The sequence below is a fragment of the Sciurus carolinensis genome, chromosome 3 (genome assembly GCF_902686445.1).
Source record: "Sciurus carolinensis chromosome 3, mSciCar1.2, whole genome shotgun sequence".
Taxonomy (NCBI): Eukaryota; Metazoa; Chordata; class Mammalia; order Rodentia; family Sciuridae; genus Sciurus; species Sciurus carolinensis.
Window position 1 is genome coordinate 39846513 of NC_062215.1, and position 16032 is coordinate 39862544.

Genomic DNA, 16032 nt, shown 5'->3' on the forward strand with positions numbered 1-16032 from the left:
TTTACACAGTTATTACAAAACTGTAAAAGTAACCAGCAGGCCTGTGATTTCAGTGCAAAGCTAACCCGAACTTCAGACACAAACAAGAGGAAAGGTTTGGGGTCTGAGGGGTGGTGGGTGGGACGATTGGTTAACTCCCCCCCCCCCTTCCCGCCCCAAGGGTCCTGTATCTTCAAGCAAGTTCCTGCCTCTTTCTAGAATTCAGCCTCTCCCCACTTCCCACCCAATCTGTGGAGTGGAGCCAGGGATTCCCAGAGATCTCTGGCACTGTTCCAGAGAGGTGGCATTTCGCCCCCATCCTGTGGGGCTAATCTCACCCCTGCATCCAGCTGCGCATAGATGGATGGGTGCCACAAGCTCCAATCACCACCTGGGCCCCCAGCATCATGTAGGGGTATAATTTCACTGCTCCCGGCCTCGATTTGTTCATCTGTAAAATGGAGTCAGGCATATTTCTCAGGTTTGTGGTAAAAATTTTCACTAAGCACAGTGACTCCTTACAGGCCGCTTCCTGCGTAACAGGGCATGGCTACTCACAGGCTGTGCACACAACAAATTTTTAATAAGCGATGGTTGTTGTGGGGACGATTAGAATATTCCTACAGGTTGTTACATCTTTTTGAGAGGGTCTATGTAGGGATCCCAAAGATGCCTGTGGAGCAAAACAAGAGGGAAGAGCAACACAGCCGCGAAGGCAGACGCGTTGTTTTGTTTGGGGTTGCAAGTGGAACGCCGCCAGCTAGGTGCGCGGCCCCTTTAAGAGTCGAATGGAATGTATCAAAACAAAAAGGCCGCGCGCCCATTGGCTGCACGCTGCACGTGACCTCACAGCTGATTTCCTGGCCGCCCCCCCCTCCTTTTTGTTGCTGCCGCCGCTGCTGCCGCCGAGTGTCAGTTTCAGCGCCGCCGCCTGCGGTCTCTCTGGCCGGGCTGCCCGGCCGCCCCGCGCCCAGCTGCCGCCCCGCTCCGCGTGCCTGGACTCCCGACCCGCGCCCGCCCGTCCAACGGCGCAGCACGGCGCGCAGATGGCGCACTCGGCGTCCTCCGTGCCGCTGGGCGTGCTGGAGCAGGGCTGCCCCATCCGCGTGGAGCACGATCGCCGGCGCCGCCAGTTCACCGTCCGGCTCAACGGTAACGCGGCGCCCGGCCCGCCCCCACCTTTTGTTTGCGTGAGAGCGGGACCCGCCGAGATCGCCCCTAGCCGCCCGCGAGCCGTGGTCCCTGCCCACCGCCCGGGAGGGACTGCGCTCGCGGACGCGGGTGGCCTTCCTCCGACGGCCCGGAGCTCCTGGCGCGGGCCGGGCTGCGCGCGGGGCCGGGTGGGGGCGCGGCTGCTCGCGGGCCGGGCGAGGGCGGGTTTCCCGTGAGAGGCGCGCGGGTGCAGAGCCCTCAGGCGGGCGGGCACGCGAGGGGGTCCTGCAGGAGCGTCTCGTCTCAGCCACAAGGAACCCGCACCTGCTCCGCCCGGCTGCCTTCTGATGTAGGGCACCCAGCTAGGGCTGCTGCTTCAAATCTTGAGGAGCGGGTCGGGTGTGACCTGCCCCTTCCCAGCCTGTTTGTCGCTGCTCCGGGAACTTTAGCTTTTTTACACTGCAGAATCTACACTGGACCTGGGGGCTGACAGGAAAGGGGCTTCTGCCCTCGTCGGAGTGTATTCGTGTGTTCGTATATGGGGGTTAATAGATGTCTCTGAGCCTTTGGCCAGTTTGCCTCATCTCTACGTACCTCGGTTTCTCCACTTCTCCATCTCTGGGAGTAGCACTTGTGCACACTTCACTAAACGTGAAGTTGGGAACCGCTTATTTGGTTCATGGCAAGTGCTTATAAAAACCTGGACTGATCCTTGTTTTTTAAACCAGAAGTCCTGATTTCCTGTAGAGAAGTCTTACCAGCCCACACCCCCTCCCCCAGAAGGTCTGAGGAGTTGGAAATAGAGTTATGAAATTGAGGACATGAACTCTCCAAATCTCACCCCCAGGTCAGCCCTCTCTAGTAATGCCCAAGACCCTTAGAAGCCACTGTACCCATTTCCAAGAAGGAAAGGTGGAGGCCCAGGAAAAGAAGAGGCTTGTCAGAGGTCAGCCCCTGAGTTGAGATAGCAGTGGAATAGCATTCTGTTTGGCTCCTGCCACTGGCTCTTGATGGCAGTCAGGAGGGGCCTGGATCTCCTGTTTTTGGGCATCCTGAGCATGGAGCTGGGTCCCACCACTTCCGTGGCCTCTTGGATGCAACTGTCATAATGTCCCTGAGATGTGTTGTGACACACCACCCCACATTACAGATGAGTAAATTGAGTTTAGGGCTGCAGGAAGTGACTTGCCCAGTGTCACCTGAGGCCAGATGCAAAAGCTCAAATCTGGACCCTGCTGACCCTATACCACAGTCTTCCCTCATAGAAGCAAGTCTTTCTGCTGTGGTTCTGGCTGTGGCCCAACTGGCAATGACATTCAGTGTTCTGGTCACATTTGTGGGGAGAGGCCTTGTGACTTTTCACATCCTCTCTTTTGAGGTTATCATGAATTCCAAGGAGGTTCTGGTCCCCCTGGTGGCTCAAGAGGCCCAGTAGGCTTGCAGAGAGAAAGAAAAAGGAATACTTGGGATTTTTTGGTTGTTTTGTTTTATTCCAAATGGCTGCAGCCAAAGGACAGTCCTGCAGGGCTGGCTGTAATCAGACTGTATTCTTAAACTTGTCCCTTTCTGGAACTTACTGCCCTGTAGCTAAATGTAGGTGTGGTCAGGGATCCTCCCAGTCAAACTCAGGGGAGAAGAGGGAAGCTGGAAGCTGGCAGCTCCTTTTCAGGTCCCCAACATAGCACTGCCCAGCCTGGGGCAGGCCTTCTCAGGATATCCAGGAGGCTGGGGCTGGGTGTGTATTTGAGAGCTAGTGTATATCCAGCCTAGGCCTGCCTGAGCTGGCTGGGAACAGGCAGGCACTCAGAGGGTTTCCTACCTATAAGGAAACCTGAGGCTGGTGCCACTGTGCCCATTAACAGATGTGAGCACTGAGTCTGAGCTGTCAAGCTGTCAAGGAAACCTGAGGCTGGTGCCACTGTGGCCATTAACAGATGTGAGTCTGAGTCTGGCAGTGCAGGAGCATGGTGGGACTGTCATTCTCTGGCTTCCAGAGAATTCTTGTTCCCCAGGCTCGCCTTGTGGCAGAGCTAGGCTGTTTATCTTCCTGCAAGCTCTGGTTCTGAGTGAGGGAAGATGTTTAGGCACTTGTGTCCCAGTAGGCCTTGTACATATGGAGTCACTTTATGTTATAGAAGGCTGGGAGGAGACAGAAAACAGCTCCACCCATTTACAGATGAGACTGAGGCACAGGGAAGTGAAATGGCTTGCCAAAGTCTTATGTCTCAAGGTGGAGGAGCTGGAATTTGTTTCACAGCTATTTAATTGGGCACCTTCTGTGTGCCAGTACTCTTCAAGGTCCTAGGGACTCATGGGGCTGATAGTCTAGAGTGGGGAATGGGTAATAAATTGTGAAGAATCCTAGAAAATAAGGACCCTGGTGAGAAAAGAAGCAGGGAGGATTGGAGGGTGCGTAGGGATGAGGCTGCTGTTTAAAATCAGGTGTCCAGGAAGATCTCCTCCCAAGAAGATGACATTTAAGTAAAGACCTGGAGGAGGCAAGAAACAGCTGCAGCAGCCAAGGGAACATCAAGTGCAAAGGCCCTGTGGGTGCCTGGTGTGCATTCAGAGCAGCTGGGTGTAGTGGAGGATGGTAGGTAGGAAGAGGGGCTGGATCGTGGTGCGCAGATGGTGCAGGGCCTTGGAAGCGTGAATTTATATGAATTTGGCTTTGACTCTGAGTCTGGTGGATGCTCAGAAGGGATGGCCCCAGCTCCCTCCACTGTGCTGAGAGGAGCAGACTGTAGGCAGGACAGAACAGAGAATAGCTACTGCACTAGTCCAAGGAGTAGGGGTGGGGAGAGACATCCAGGGCCTGGACAGATCTGGAAGGAAGAGTGAATGGAACTTGTTGACATGGTGTCTGAGAGGAGGGTTAAGGTTAAGCTCAGGCTTGTTTGACCCCAAATCAAGGTTCTGAAAAACTGCCTTTTATTGTCACCATTTTGTAGGTAGGGATACCAAAGCACACTTCTGAGCCCCAGCTTCCATCTAAGGGTTGTCATCTGAAGATTGGAGAAAACTGGAAAAGGCCCCTGCTACCCATTAGCCTCTTCCTTGCCTTCCCTCTCCATTCCTCAGTCAGGGCGTGTGTCCAACTTTCTGCAAGGACAAGGATCACCCAGGAGTCCCAGAATCCTGGAATTTTCCACATTCTCCCTGTGCCTGTTTTGCAGATAGGAAGCCTGAGGCCCCAGAGACTTGTCAGTTGCCTCTGGCCTCCCCCAGCACCTTGAAGGCAGCAGGGCTGAGAATGTAGCGCCTAGCCTCACGGGGAGGAGTTTCCAGCCCCAACACAAGGCCCTGCGTGACCTTACAATGCCTCCCACAAGGTCCCATAACCCCAGGAGCCCCCATGTCTCACAGCATCCCATAATGCCCACCAAGAGCAGATGTCCTGAGTGGGGGATGCCTAGTGATACATGCCTCCTGACTGTGTCAGGCTGAGAGGTCCCTTGAGCAGGGGAAGTGACCCACTGTGGAGCTTCTCCAGAGCCCCAGCCACCTCTGCCTGAACCACTAACAGCCACCCCCTGCAACCAGGCTGCACTAAAGAAGCTATTCAGGGGCTTCTGGGACCTGTCACTGCTCTGCTTGTCCTTGGCCTGGCACCTCAGTTCCCAGGGACCAGTTGCAACTTTACCTGTGCCTCAGTCTCCTCATCTGTACAGTGGATGCTTTCTTTTAGAGCAGGTGGGGCAAAGCGGAAATGGTGGAGGTGAACACATTTCACCAAGACTCCCTACCTCCCTTTTCTCTGTGATTGCCTTCCATAACTACTTCCTGGGCCCTTTGATACTGCATTGGGGATGGGTACAAGGCACTGGGGTGGCGAGCCACAGGGAAGAGCCACTAGTAGCGCGGAGGTCTTTGACTTCTTTTATTTGGTTGGTTGATCGAGGATAGCTCAGATAGCTCACACATGCCGCAGGCGCTCTCCCTCTGAGCCACACCCAGCCTGGAGCTTTAATTTTTTTTTTTTTTTTTTTTTTTTACAGCATGCCTTTATTTATTTTTATGTGGTGCTGAGGATCAAACCCAGTGCTAGGCAAGTGCTCTGCCACTGAGCTCCAGCCCCAGCCCCTGAAGCTTTAACTTTTCAGAAACAGCTGCAGTTCTTGATCTTGATCTGATTCTCAGTCCCAGGAGGGAGGCCGGTGGTATTGATTTGTCCCAAGACAGGTGAGGTGTCTCTGGGTCACAGAAGTATCACAGCTGGCCTGAGATTACCTGGCAGAGGTGGAACCAAAACCCATGCTCGTTTATCTGGCTCCCAGGTGACAAATAGTGCCCCTTTTGTGCTAGTCTAAGGTTCGGGGCTCTTAGAGCCCAGCCCAGGTAAGGGCGTGAGAATGTGCCCATATCCTCATGAGTCAACATAGCAGTATCTATCTACTGGGTAGCAGTATCTACCCAGACCCTGGTGGGGGGGCATCGTGCTCAGAATTGACAGTGTGGCTGAAGATGATGCCCTCACATCCCACTGTCCTGTGATGGGAACACCAAGCAGTCAAGGAAAGCCTCTGGTGAAGTACCGTTTGGGGTCACCTGAAATGGGCCCACTCTGGACACCCTGCACAGAGATGGCAGAGGTGGCTATCTGGTCCGGGGCAGTGGCACATCTGAAAGGTATGCCCACAGACATGCTGCAGAGTCAGACAAGGAAGGGATAACCCCAGGGTCTTGGCCTGAACTCTGGGGACATGGCCATTTTCTGGGATTCTGGTCTGAAGATACAGACCAGGCTCCGGGAAGACCAATGTGCTGAGCATGTCAGTAGCCTTCAAGTCTGCCTAGAACCCCAGTGTGTGCCTGGCAGAGGGAGAACATCAGGGTTTTGTTGGACAGATATTTCTTGGGTGTCTGTCTGCCCAGGGCTGGGTGCTGAGGATATGGTGGTAACTGAGTGCCCAGCAGTGGGTGAAAGGGAGGCAGAGAATCCCAGAGGCATCTCAGGGACAGGTCCATCCACAGCCCAAGTGACCACCCCACTTGATTGAGGGAATAAGTGAATGAATGGACAGAGGACATTAGCAGTCTTATAAGAGCTCAATGCCCCTTTTCAGCAGACTATGCTGGAACAAAAGCCAAGATCTTTTTCAGTATCCTGCAGGCCCTACATGATCTGGGTCCAGAACCCCCTGACTTGGCTTCCTAACCACACTGCTACATTCAGGTTCATCCATTCTGGGTCCTTGCTATTCCTTGAATATCCTACCCCAGGATCTTTGCACATGCTGTTCTCACTACCCAGTCTGCTTATACCGTAGATATCCCTTCATTCCTGTTAGTCTTTGCACAAGAAAGGCTTCCCCTGTACACTATCTTTACAATGGCACCCCAACCCCAAATCCCTGCCCCTTCTCTGCTGAAATGTCCTCATAGCACACAGATACCCATCACTTGTGAATCTTGTGTCATCTACAATGTTGTTTATTCCCTGTCTCCTCTACTGAAACAGAGCCTTCATGAGGGAGGAGTTTGTTAGTTTCATTCACTGCTCAGCACCCCAAACTCTGCCTGAACATAGTAGACTTTCAGTGAATTTGGAGTAATTAAATAGGCAGGGTAGGTGGGAAGCTCTCTCAAGAATCAGGTCAGTCCCCAAATAGCTTCTCATCACTGCTTGCCTGTCTCAAGGGGGCCAAGTTAATCCCAACAGATGTGAACCTGAGAACCAAGTCCCATGCCATACAACTGGGGCAAGGCAGTGGAGGGTGCAGCTGGGCCTTGGCCAGGGCAGTAGGTGTAGCCCACAGAACAACAGTCAGGTCAGGAGGGGTACCAATGCCTGGGTACCTGGAGGTGTGGGACAGAAGAAGGGCTGGGGGAGGGCATCCTGGACCAGGAAACTGCCCAGGCCAAGGCCTAGAAGCAGGAAGTAGGGGGCATGACATGGTGGAGCAGGAGAATGAACTTGGCTTGGGAATTAGAGGCCTGGGTCCCAGCTTCATCTTGAACCTGCTGTGTGATTCATGTCCCTGCAATTCACTTTCCTCAGCTGACTGAGGAACTTGGGAGCTGACTTGGAGCCTCCTTCCTGGAGTTTGGGAAACTCAAGGATTTCAAGAGCCAGAAAGCCTCACGACTGGGGTTGGATCCTGTTCTAGAGTCTGATTTGCTTTATGGCCCTGGGTGGGTCATTTGATCTCTTGGCCTATCAGTCTTCCTTTGTGACAGCTAGCACAGGCTGGCAACCCAAGCAGAATTTAGGAGCAAATTCTCTGGTGCTTTAAAGTTAAATCATGTAAAATGCAATTTGCCTTTTTCTTTCAAATTAAAATATGCGAAATACAATTTGCTCTTAAAAAGTGGAGAAAGACACTTGACATTGACGTGTTTTCTTTTAGAGCCAAGGAATCGTGTCCTCCAACCTCAGGGCCTTTACACTGGCTGTACACACTACCTGTCCTTCCTCTGCTCTTCTCTCAGCCATTTCCTGCTCATTGTTCACATCGCAGCTTAGAGAGTTTTCCTGGGAGGGCCCCTCCTGACTGCTCCTGGCATAATGACCCTGACCCTCCCCAAACCCAGCGTATTTATTTCCTTCATGCACAAGCAACTCCCTGAAATTAGAAGCTTGGGCCAGCCTTGGGAGCACACGCCTATAATTCCAGCAACTTGGGAGGCTCAGGCAAGAGTATTGTAAGTTCAAGGCCAACCTGGGAAACTTAGTGAAAGCCTATCTCAAAATAAAAAATAAAAAGTGCTGGGGATGAAACTGAGTGGTAGAGCATCCCTGAGTTCAGTCCCCAGTACAAAGGAAGGAACAAATGGAATGAGCAAAGGAAGAACCTTGGGCCTGCCCTCGACTCTTCTTTCCCTCACTGACCACATCCAGCCCTGCCCAGATCCTGCCGGGGACACCTTCAGAGCAGCATCAGGGTCTCACAGTGTTACTCACCAGGACCAGTGCAGCTAACTCACTGGTCTCCCTGCTCCTGCCCCAAGTCTGTTCCCCACAGCAGCCAGAGGGGTCCAGCAAAGTCATGAATCACCTCCTGTCCATCTTCCTGACCCAGCTTAGGAGGCTCTACAGGACCTGCTTCTGTCACCTCTCTGCCCTCATCTCCTCCACCCTCCCCATCACCTGCTCTACTCCAGCCACCCTGGCCCTTGTCATCCCACTCACCCCTGCCTCTAAACCATTGCACTGACTTCCTTCTCCAGCACACTGTCCCCCACCCAGCATTTCCCATGGCTCTTTCCCACCCCATGACACATTATGCACTTACTGGCTTTTCTTGTTTCTCTCTCTCCCCTTCCAGTAGGCTTTGTGAGGGCAGATCTCTGTCTTGTCCATTGCTGTATGCCAAGCACCTGAAACATTTCTGGGCCTCTGTAAACATTTGGTGCAAGGATGGATGGGTGGGTATATGTATGAGGGGTGAATGGAGGTGGATGGATGGAAGGATAGATGGATGAGTGGATGAACTGACGGTTAGGTGGACAGACAGGCAAATGTGTAACTAAAAACTGATCAAGCCAGGCGCCATGGCACACAACTGTAATCCCAGTAGCCCAGGAGGCTGGGAACTTAGCAAGGCCCTAAGCAACTTAGCAAGACCCTGTCTCCAAATAAAAAATTAAAAGGACTGGGGATGTGGCTCAGTGGTTACATGCCCCTGGGTTCAATCCCTGATAACACAAACAAAAAGCAACCTGTGATTGGAGGAATTTCACTTGTGTTTTCCAGTAGAAGTTTAGGATAGGCTGGTGAGCTCTGGTCCTGGTGCTCTTGGGAGGGCATGAAGACCCATTTCTTCCTGCTTCTTGTGTCCAGCATCCATTTCTCATGGATTCTCATGCTAGTCCTTTGACCTTCCTTGCTGTGTCTCTGCCAGGGTCCCCAGGGTGGTTCTGCTGCATCTGTGCTTGCTTCCCCATTTTTTTTTTTTTTTTTTCTGGTGCTGGAGATTGAGCCCAGGGATGCTCTACCACTGAGCTAGATTTCCAGCCCTTTTTATTTTGAGACAGGACCCTGTTAAGTTGCTGAGGCTGGCTCTGATGATCCTCCTGCCTCAGCTTTCTGAGTCCCTGAGATTATAGGTGTGCATCACGGGGCCCAACTTTTTGCTATTGCTTTTCTGGGGCTGAAACTCAAGGCCTAACACGTGTTAGGCAAGTGCTCTACCACCGAGCCACAACCCCAACCCTCCCATCTCTTCTTCCTTTGCTTTCACTGTAGATTTGCTGGGCCCTGTCCTGTGTCCAGTGCCAGGGCTTGAGTCTCCCAGACCTTGGGAGGGAGCTTATGTGGAGGTATGGAGAGCAGACTGGGTTGGGGAGGTCCCCAGATGCTGAGGTGAGTGACAATAGCTGGGGCTTGCATTTCATCAGCACGGTGCTGAACATTTCCAGGGTTACCTCATTTAATCTTTCCGTCAACCCTATAAGAAACATTTTATCATATACCCAATTTATAGATGAGGAAGCTGAGGCCCAGAGAGGTTATTCGGAACTCAACTCAAGTAACCTGGCTCACCTGTCTCCATCTTCAATCCTCCAGGATGTCATGACCGGGCCGTCCTGCTCTATGAGTATGTGGGCAAACGGATTGTGGACCTGCAACACACGGAGGTCCCTGATGCGTACCGTGGGCGGGGTATTGCCAAGCACCTTGCCAAGGTAGGATGGGTGCAGATGGGGGACCTGGGGCAGTTACCCTCACAATCAGGGGAGGTGGTGGCCTGACAGCTGACTCCTGCTTGCTTCTTGGCCAGAGCATAGACCCACAAGTCTGCCTTGCCAGCCAGTTGCAGTTGGCAGCAGGGGTATTGGACAGCACTCTACACTCCCTGGCCCTCTGAGGGCAAGTGGCATCCACTGGGGCCCAGGCTTCTGATCTGCAGAACCCTGCTGCAGCCAAACCTCCAGGATCACCACAGCCTGATTCTGTCCTAGGGCCCCGGACCTGGCACATAGTAGTTGCTCAGTGAGTCCTAGGGAGAACAAATGGGTGAACGCTCAGGTCAGTGAACTCATGGCCCATTCCTACTCCACCGCCCGACTTTGTTCATCCCCAAAGCACCTCAAACCCCAGGCTGCTTGGACTATAGGTCTGAGCTTCATAAGGGCGATTACTTCTGGAGCAGGGAACGGCCTTCAATTCCCCCCAAAAGACTGCTCCTAGGCTTAGCTGGGCCCTCTGTTGTCTCCCCACCTCCTGCCCCCCACACTACCCCACCACAACCTCTGCTTTCCTGGCTCAGGCTTGGGGAGGGAGTTATCTCAAGTTACCAAGGAAGACTGAGAGAGGCCCTGACCTGGGCAAGTGGGACAGTTGCTGTGGAACTTGGGGGATGCAGAAGAGGTAGGCATCTACCTTCCCTGGGTGCAGGCTGGGGGCTCTGACCACTCACTCTCCCCTCTGCTCTGGCCCCCCAGGCTGCCCTGGACTTTGTGGTGGAGGAGGACCTGAAGGCCCATCTCACGTGCTGGTACATCCAGAAGTATGTCAAGGAGAACCCCCTGCCGCAGTACCTGGAGCGGCTGCAGCCATAGCCCCGGCCGTGGGCAGGAGCGCCCCCTGCCGGCCCCTCCACATGGACTCCACCCAGCCCCACGTGCTCTCAGGAACCTGCTCCCCCTGGGGACAGGCTCAGAGTTATTTTTGTAAGGACGCTCATCTGTGTCTCCGAGTCCAGGCTCCTGAAGAAGGCTGGCCGAGGATGGGCGGTGACCCAGTGACCAGGGCAAAGGGAAGACCAGACAGTGGTGGTCCCAACACCACCTTCAGTGGGCAGCATGAGAGGGCCTGGGACCAGCTGGGTCCCTGCTCTGTGATCAGCAGGAGGTTGGGTGAGACCCCTGCCACCAGCTTCTGGTGCTATGTCCTTTCTACAAACAAGGAGGACATTTTCCAGAGTCAAGAGGAGCACAAGGAACCTTATATGCCAACCTCGGAGAGTGGTGGCACCAAGCCTCATTTGCCACCAGCATGACCCCCTTCTCTTTCACAGACGTTGGTGCCCTGGTGCAGGTTCGCAGCAGAGGGTAACCCTCCCTGATGTGGGAGATAAGAGTGTGGCTGGAGCTGTGGTCCCGGCTCAGATACAGGCCCTCGCACATGAGCTGGGGGCACGGGCAGGCGTGGGGAGAGCAGTGGTGTCTTGCTCTTCCTGGTGCCCTCATCTTCTGTTGTCCTCTCATGTGTCAGCTCTACAGGAAACCAAGGCCCCCACACCTAGGGGTCACCCTTCTCATTTGCCTCTGCCCCCTGTTGGCCAGGAGTCGGCTCCCAAGGCAGCCCAAGTGGCCACAGCCTGCCGAGCATGGCAGCATCCCCGACCCTCACTGGCTTCTGCTGTCATCTGCCCAGGCCCTCACAGAGGGCATGCCTTGGAGCTGGGGCTAGGAGGAGGCATGCTGACCCCCACAAGCACCCTCATCACCAAAAGAAAGGAGCATTTCAGCTGAGGGATTTCTTTTGCTGACTCCAGACATCAGAGCATCGTTCTTTTTGGGGGCCAGCTGTGGCCAGGTACATTCGGTTGGCTGTTGTAAGTCCCAGGGCCCCTCCCCATACCTGCCTTCCTGGTGTCAGTCTGGAACCAAGCATGCCATGGTTCTGTGGGACCCACCTTTCAGGGGGCCTGTGTCTCTCCTTTAAGGACTGGTTAGGGCTCAGAGTCCTGATCTCTTGTCCCCTGTTCCCCACAAGGTTCAAGTCTCTTCTTGCTCTTCTATGGAGCTGAGGTGACCCAGGAATCCAGGGCCCTTTTGAGTTGAGGGGACAGTCAACAGTGAATCCTTGGATGCAGTGTGCCCCTTCCAGGCCTCTGGGGGTGTCTGGGTCTGGCCTCCAATACCTCCCCACTCTTCTGTGCCTCCCTCCTCCTATGTGGGGACTCAGGGCAGGGTAGATGTTGGGGGTGCCTTGGTGATTCCTCCCCTTGGTGCTGGCCTGGTGGCTGGCCTGGTGGCTCTCTTGTTCCCACTCACCTCCTCACTGCTTCCAGCCTCGGTACCAAGACCCCCTGGCTCTCCCTCCCAACCACAGCAGCTCAGGGGTTCAAGACAGCTACTTGCCCTACTGTAGCAACTTTGAGATCTGCACACACGAGGAAGGCTGGCAGCCTTCCTGTGGGGGCCCCTCAGTTTAGTGCTCCTGAGCCCCCACCACTGTGAGTCCAGCATGGAACGCCAGTGGTCACTGTCCTAAGCATCTTGTGCCAGCTGCAGATATTCATGCTCTGACCTCCAAGAATTCCTAGGAGAGCCCAGGTGGCCCCCATTCCTCTGCATCCTCCTCCTCAGCTCTGTTTGCAAAGGGCTCTTTTGAAGGGCCAGAAAAAAACCCAGGCCTCCCAGAAGAAACTACTGGCAGGAGTGGGGCTCAGCTGTGCTGTGTCCCACACAGTAGTGATGCCCCATTCCTGGGTCAAGATGATAAATGAGCAAGTTGCAGGCCTCAGAGTAGACACAAGTTGCTGAGGGCCACACTGTCTCCCCTTCTGTCCAGGGGTGTCTGGACCAGGGCCTCCCCTCCCTCACCACTCCCTACCCACACATGCTTCCCAAGTTTCCTCAGACTGTCTCCCCCGTGATTCAGTGAGCCAGTGCTGGTGCTCTGAACTACAGAATGAGGTGGCCCTGCATTCTGCAGTCTACCCACAGAGGGGTCCCCCCACGGGAGACCCCAGAGGACCAGCACAGGCTCAAGGAGCTATAGGAGCCAGGTGGCTCCAGGAGGAGGCAGCCTAGCCCCACCTGGTCCCCCCCGAACCTAAGGTCCCATACACTATGTGTGGTCCATACACAGGTGACTGGCCATCATGGCCACATGCCCATGAGACACTCAGTACTTGAATGTGGAGGCCCAGGGCCCCATAAGAGTGGCTGGGGCTTCCTCAGTTGGCTTGTCCCAAGTTCCTGCGGGGGTGACCTGAGCACCTCCTTGGGTTGCCTTAAAGCTCCAGACTCCACTCCAGGGTTCCCGACAGGGCTGTGCTGGGCCTGACCATAGTCACCAGCTGATCCTTGGAGCAGCAGCAATAACTACATCTCCACCCCACCCTGGTGGGGCCACCAGCCCAGTTCAGCCCTCTGGTGCTACCCTTCTGCCTGGCCTCCCAACCACACCCACCTCTTGACCCATGTCACTCCAGGAGCCCTCAGTCAGCACCAGTCACTTGGGGGCCTTGGTGAGACCAGGGGCAGAGGGACGTTTGCCCCCTATCCACCTGCAAGTTCACCTAAGGTCTCATGCTCTCCTGCTGGGTCTGCCCTTGGGGTCCCCCTTTCTTGTCCAGTCTACGCAGGTGGTAACTTACGTGCCTTTCCTATCCAGGACCTGCCCCAGTGGTGTCTGGCCACAGCTAGAGACCCACTCCTTGGGCCTTGTCAGATTTCTGAACATAACGAACATTTCAACGGAAGGCGTGGCCTAGTGTGCGGCTCCCAGGAGGTGCTGCGTGTGGGGTTGGCGGGCTGTCTCCTCCACCCAAGAGCAGTCTCATTTGCCTCATTAAGTGATAAGGTGGACACAGTGAGGAGGTTGGGAGCCCTCCGGAGAGGAGGAGGGATGGGAGAGGCAGGCTACACAGGTGTTCTTCATTCTTTGTCCAAGATGGTGGCTTTGGCATTAGGAGTCCAATCCTGTTCTGGGCAACTTTGCCTTTCATGTCCTGACCCAGCAGGCCCAGCCCACCCCACGGTTCAGCTCTAACACCAGCCTCTGGTTTTCGTGGGAAGTGGTTATGGGTTTCCTGGGACAAAACTGGTGATGTTACATCAGCCACTTATACATGAACTGCTCTCAGTCTTGAAAATTTGGGAATTTTTTTCAGAGCAGGCAGGTGGGATCCATCAAAAACCCAAGAGCATAGAGATCCAGCAATACAATGAAGGCCATGTCCTGTGCCATCCTGCTGCCCAAGGAGGTAGCCGTCTCCTGAGTGGGAATTTTTCCTAGTAGTTCCCACTGGGAGAGTGAGATGTCTATGGCAAAGAAAGAGGAGAGGCACAGCAAGTGCCAAGCCTTTCACAGTCTCAATTCTCACAACCATCCCAGGAGATGCCAGTCATTGGGCGTGTTCAGTGGATGAAGAAACTGAGGGTCATAGTAGCCTGCAGCCCACACAGCTAGAGGGACTAAGAGCAGAACCCATCCTCTCTAAATGTTGGTGCCAAGCTTGTGTTGTGGATTTGTTTCTACTTTGGGCGACAGATGGCCTCAGAAAGCAATAAACAGATACTTCCAGCCACTTTCCTGCTCTTTTGAGGGTCTGAGGTGGGCTCTATTAGAGCTGCAAGGTGTGTGACTCATCAAGAGTGCCTGGTCAGCATGGGAAAGGCTGAGTCGCACGTGTGACTGGGGTCGTAAGCAGGAGTGTTCGCATACTCCCACTGTTCTTGCTCAGTTCTGGATTCTCAGATTTGTTCCAGTTCATCCCAACATCCTTTTACTATTCTCAGGGTCACACTCCTTCCAGATCAGTGCCCTAAATTTCACATAAGAGATCCTACGAGGCTGTGAACTCATCTTGTAACTCTGCGACCTGCAGGATCAAATTTAGGGTTATGTTTTCAGTTTTATCTGTCCTATGGCTACAAGATTATTAAAGACACTTTTCTGATTGTCAAAGATCTCTCTCTTTTTCTATCAGTGTTGGGTTTTTGTTTGATTTTGGTACTAGAGATTTAACCCAGTGGTGCTTTACAACTGAGCCACATCCTCACCAATCCTTTTTATGTTTTATTTAGAGACAGGGCCTCACTAAGTTGCTGAGGCTGGCTTTGAACTGGCAATCCCCTGGTCTCAACTTCCCGAGTTGCTGAGAATACAGGAGTGAACCCAGTTTATCAGTGTCAAGCTGAGCAGTTGATTATGTTTTCTACTGAATCTCCAATTGCTGTAACCAAAAGGACAACTTAGAGAAGGTAGGGTTATTTTGGGCTTGTAGTTTCAGAGGTCTCAGTCCGCGGTTAGCCATCTCCATTGCTCTGAGCCCAAGGTGAGGCAGCACATAGTGGTGGAAGGGTGTGGTGGAGGGAAGCTGCTCACCTTGTGACAGCTGGGAAGCAGACAGAGGAGGCAGGGACAACATATAAACCCTAAAGGCATAACCCACCAGCCTTCAGTTACCACCAAGTACAGCAGTCCTTTCAAAATATCAATCCAGCAAATGGATTAATCCTCTGGTTAGGTTATAGTTCTCACAATCTAATGTCTTCACCTCTGAACATTGCTCTGTTGCCTAACATGAGCATTATGGGGGACACTTTATGCCCAACACATACAGGTGAGAAGCCCCCAGTTCTCGTTGGCATCTTTAGGCATGCCCCACCCCCACAACCATGGTCAAAGGTAGTGGTCATTTGGTCTCCCAGGCTTTGCCTTAAAAGAACACTTCGCCCCAAATAGGTGGCATTGTAAGTGCTAGTTCTGCCATTTGTTGGTCTGTTTTATGATATAACAAAATTCCTAGGATTGAATAATTCATAATTTATAAATATAATTTATAAAGAAGAGAGGGTTCAAGGTTGAGGAGCCCACATGTGGCAAGGGCCTCCCACCCTATCCCCAGCCCTTATTTTTTATTTTGAGACAAGGTTTGGGGTTTCACTAAGTTGCTGAGCCTGGCCTGTCTCAGCCTCCTGAGCTACTGGGATTTCAGGCATGTGCCACCATGCCCAGTTGGCAAGGGCCTTCTTGCTGCATCATCCCATGGCAGGAAGCAGAAGAGCAAGAGAGCATGCATGTGCAGGAGAGAGGGAAGCCAAGTTTATTCTTTTTAAAGATGTCACACCTGCAATGATGACATTAAGCAGGAGGGCAGAGCACTCATGACCTAATCACACTTAAAGGCCCACCTCTCAACACTGTTGCACTGGGGACTCAGTTTCCAACACATGAGCTTTGGGGGACACATTGGAACCATAGCAGCACTGAATATT

The 16032-nt window shown here is 53.4% G+C and overlaps 1 protein-coding gene across 1 annotated transcript; it reads left to right on the top strand.

The window, feature by feature from the left end:
• Positions 1-881: 881 nt before the first annotated feature.
• Natd1 (N-acetyltransferase domain containing 1) lies at positions 882-14713 on the top strand. Its single transcript, XM_047544781.1, has 3 exons — positions 882-1131; positions 9641-9759; positions 10519-14713. Exons 1-3 carry the CDS (start codon positions 1026-1028, stop codon positions 10633-10635), a joined length of 342 nt encoding a protein of 113 aa, XP_047400737.1. The 5' UTR covers positions 882-1025; the 3' UTR covers positions 10636-14713.
• Positions 14714-16032: the final 1319 nt, after the last annotated feature.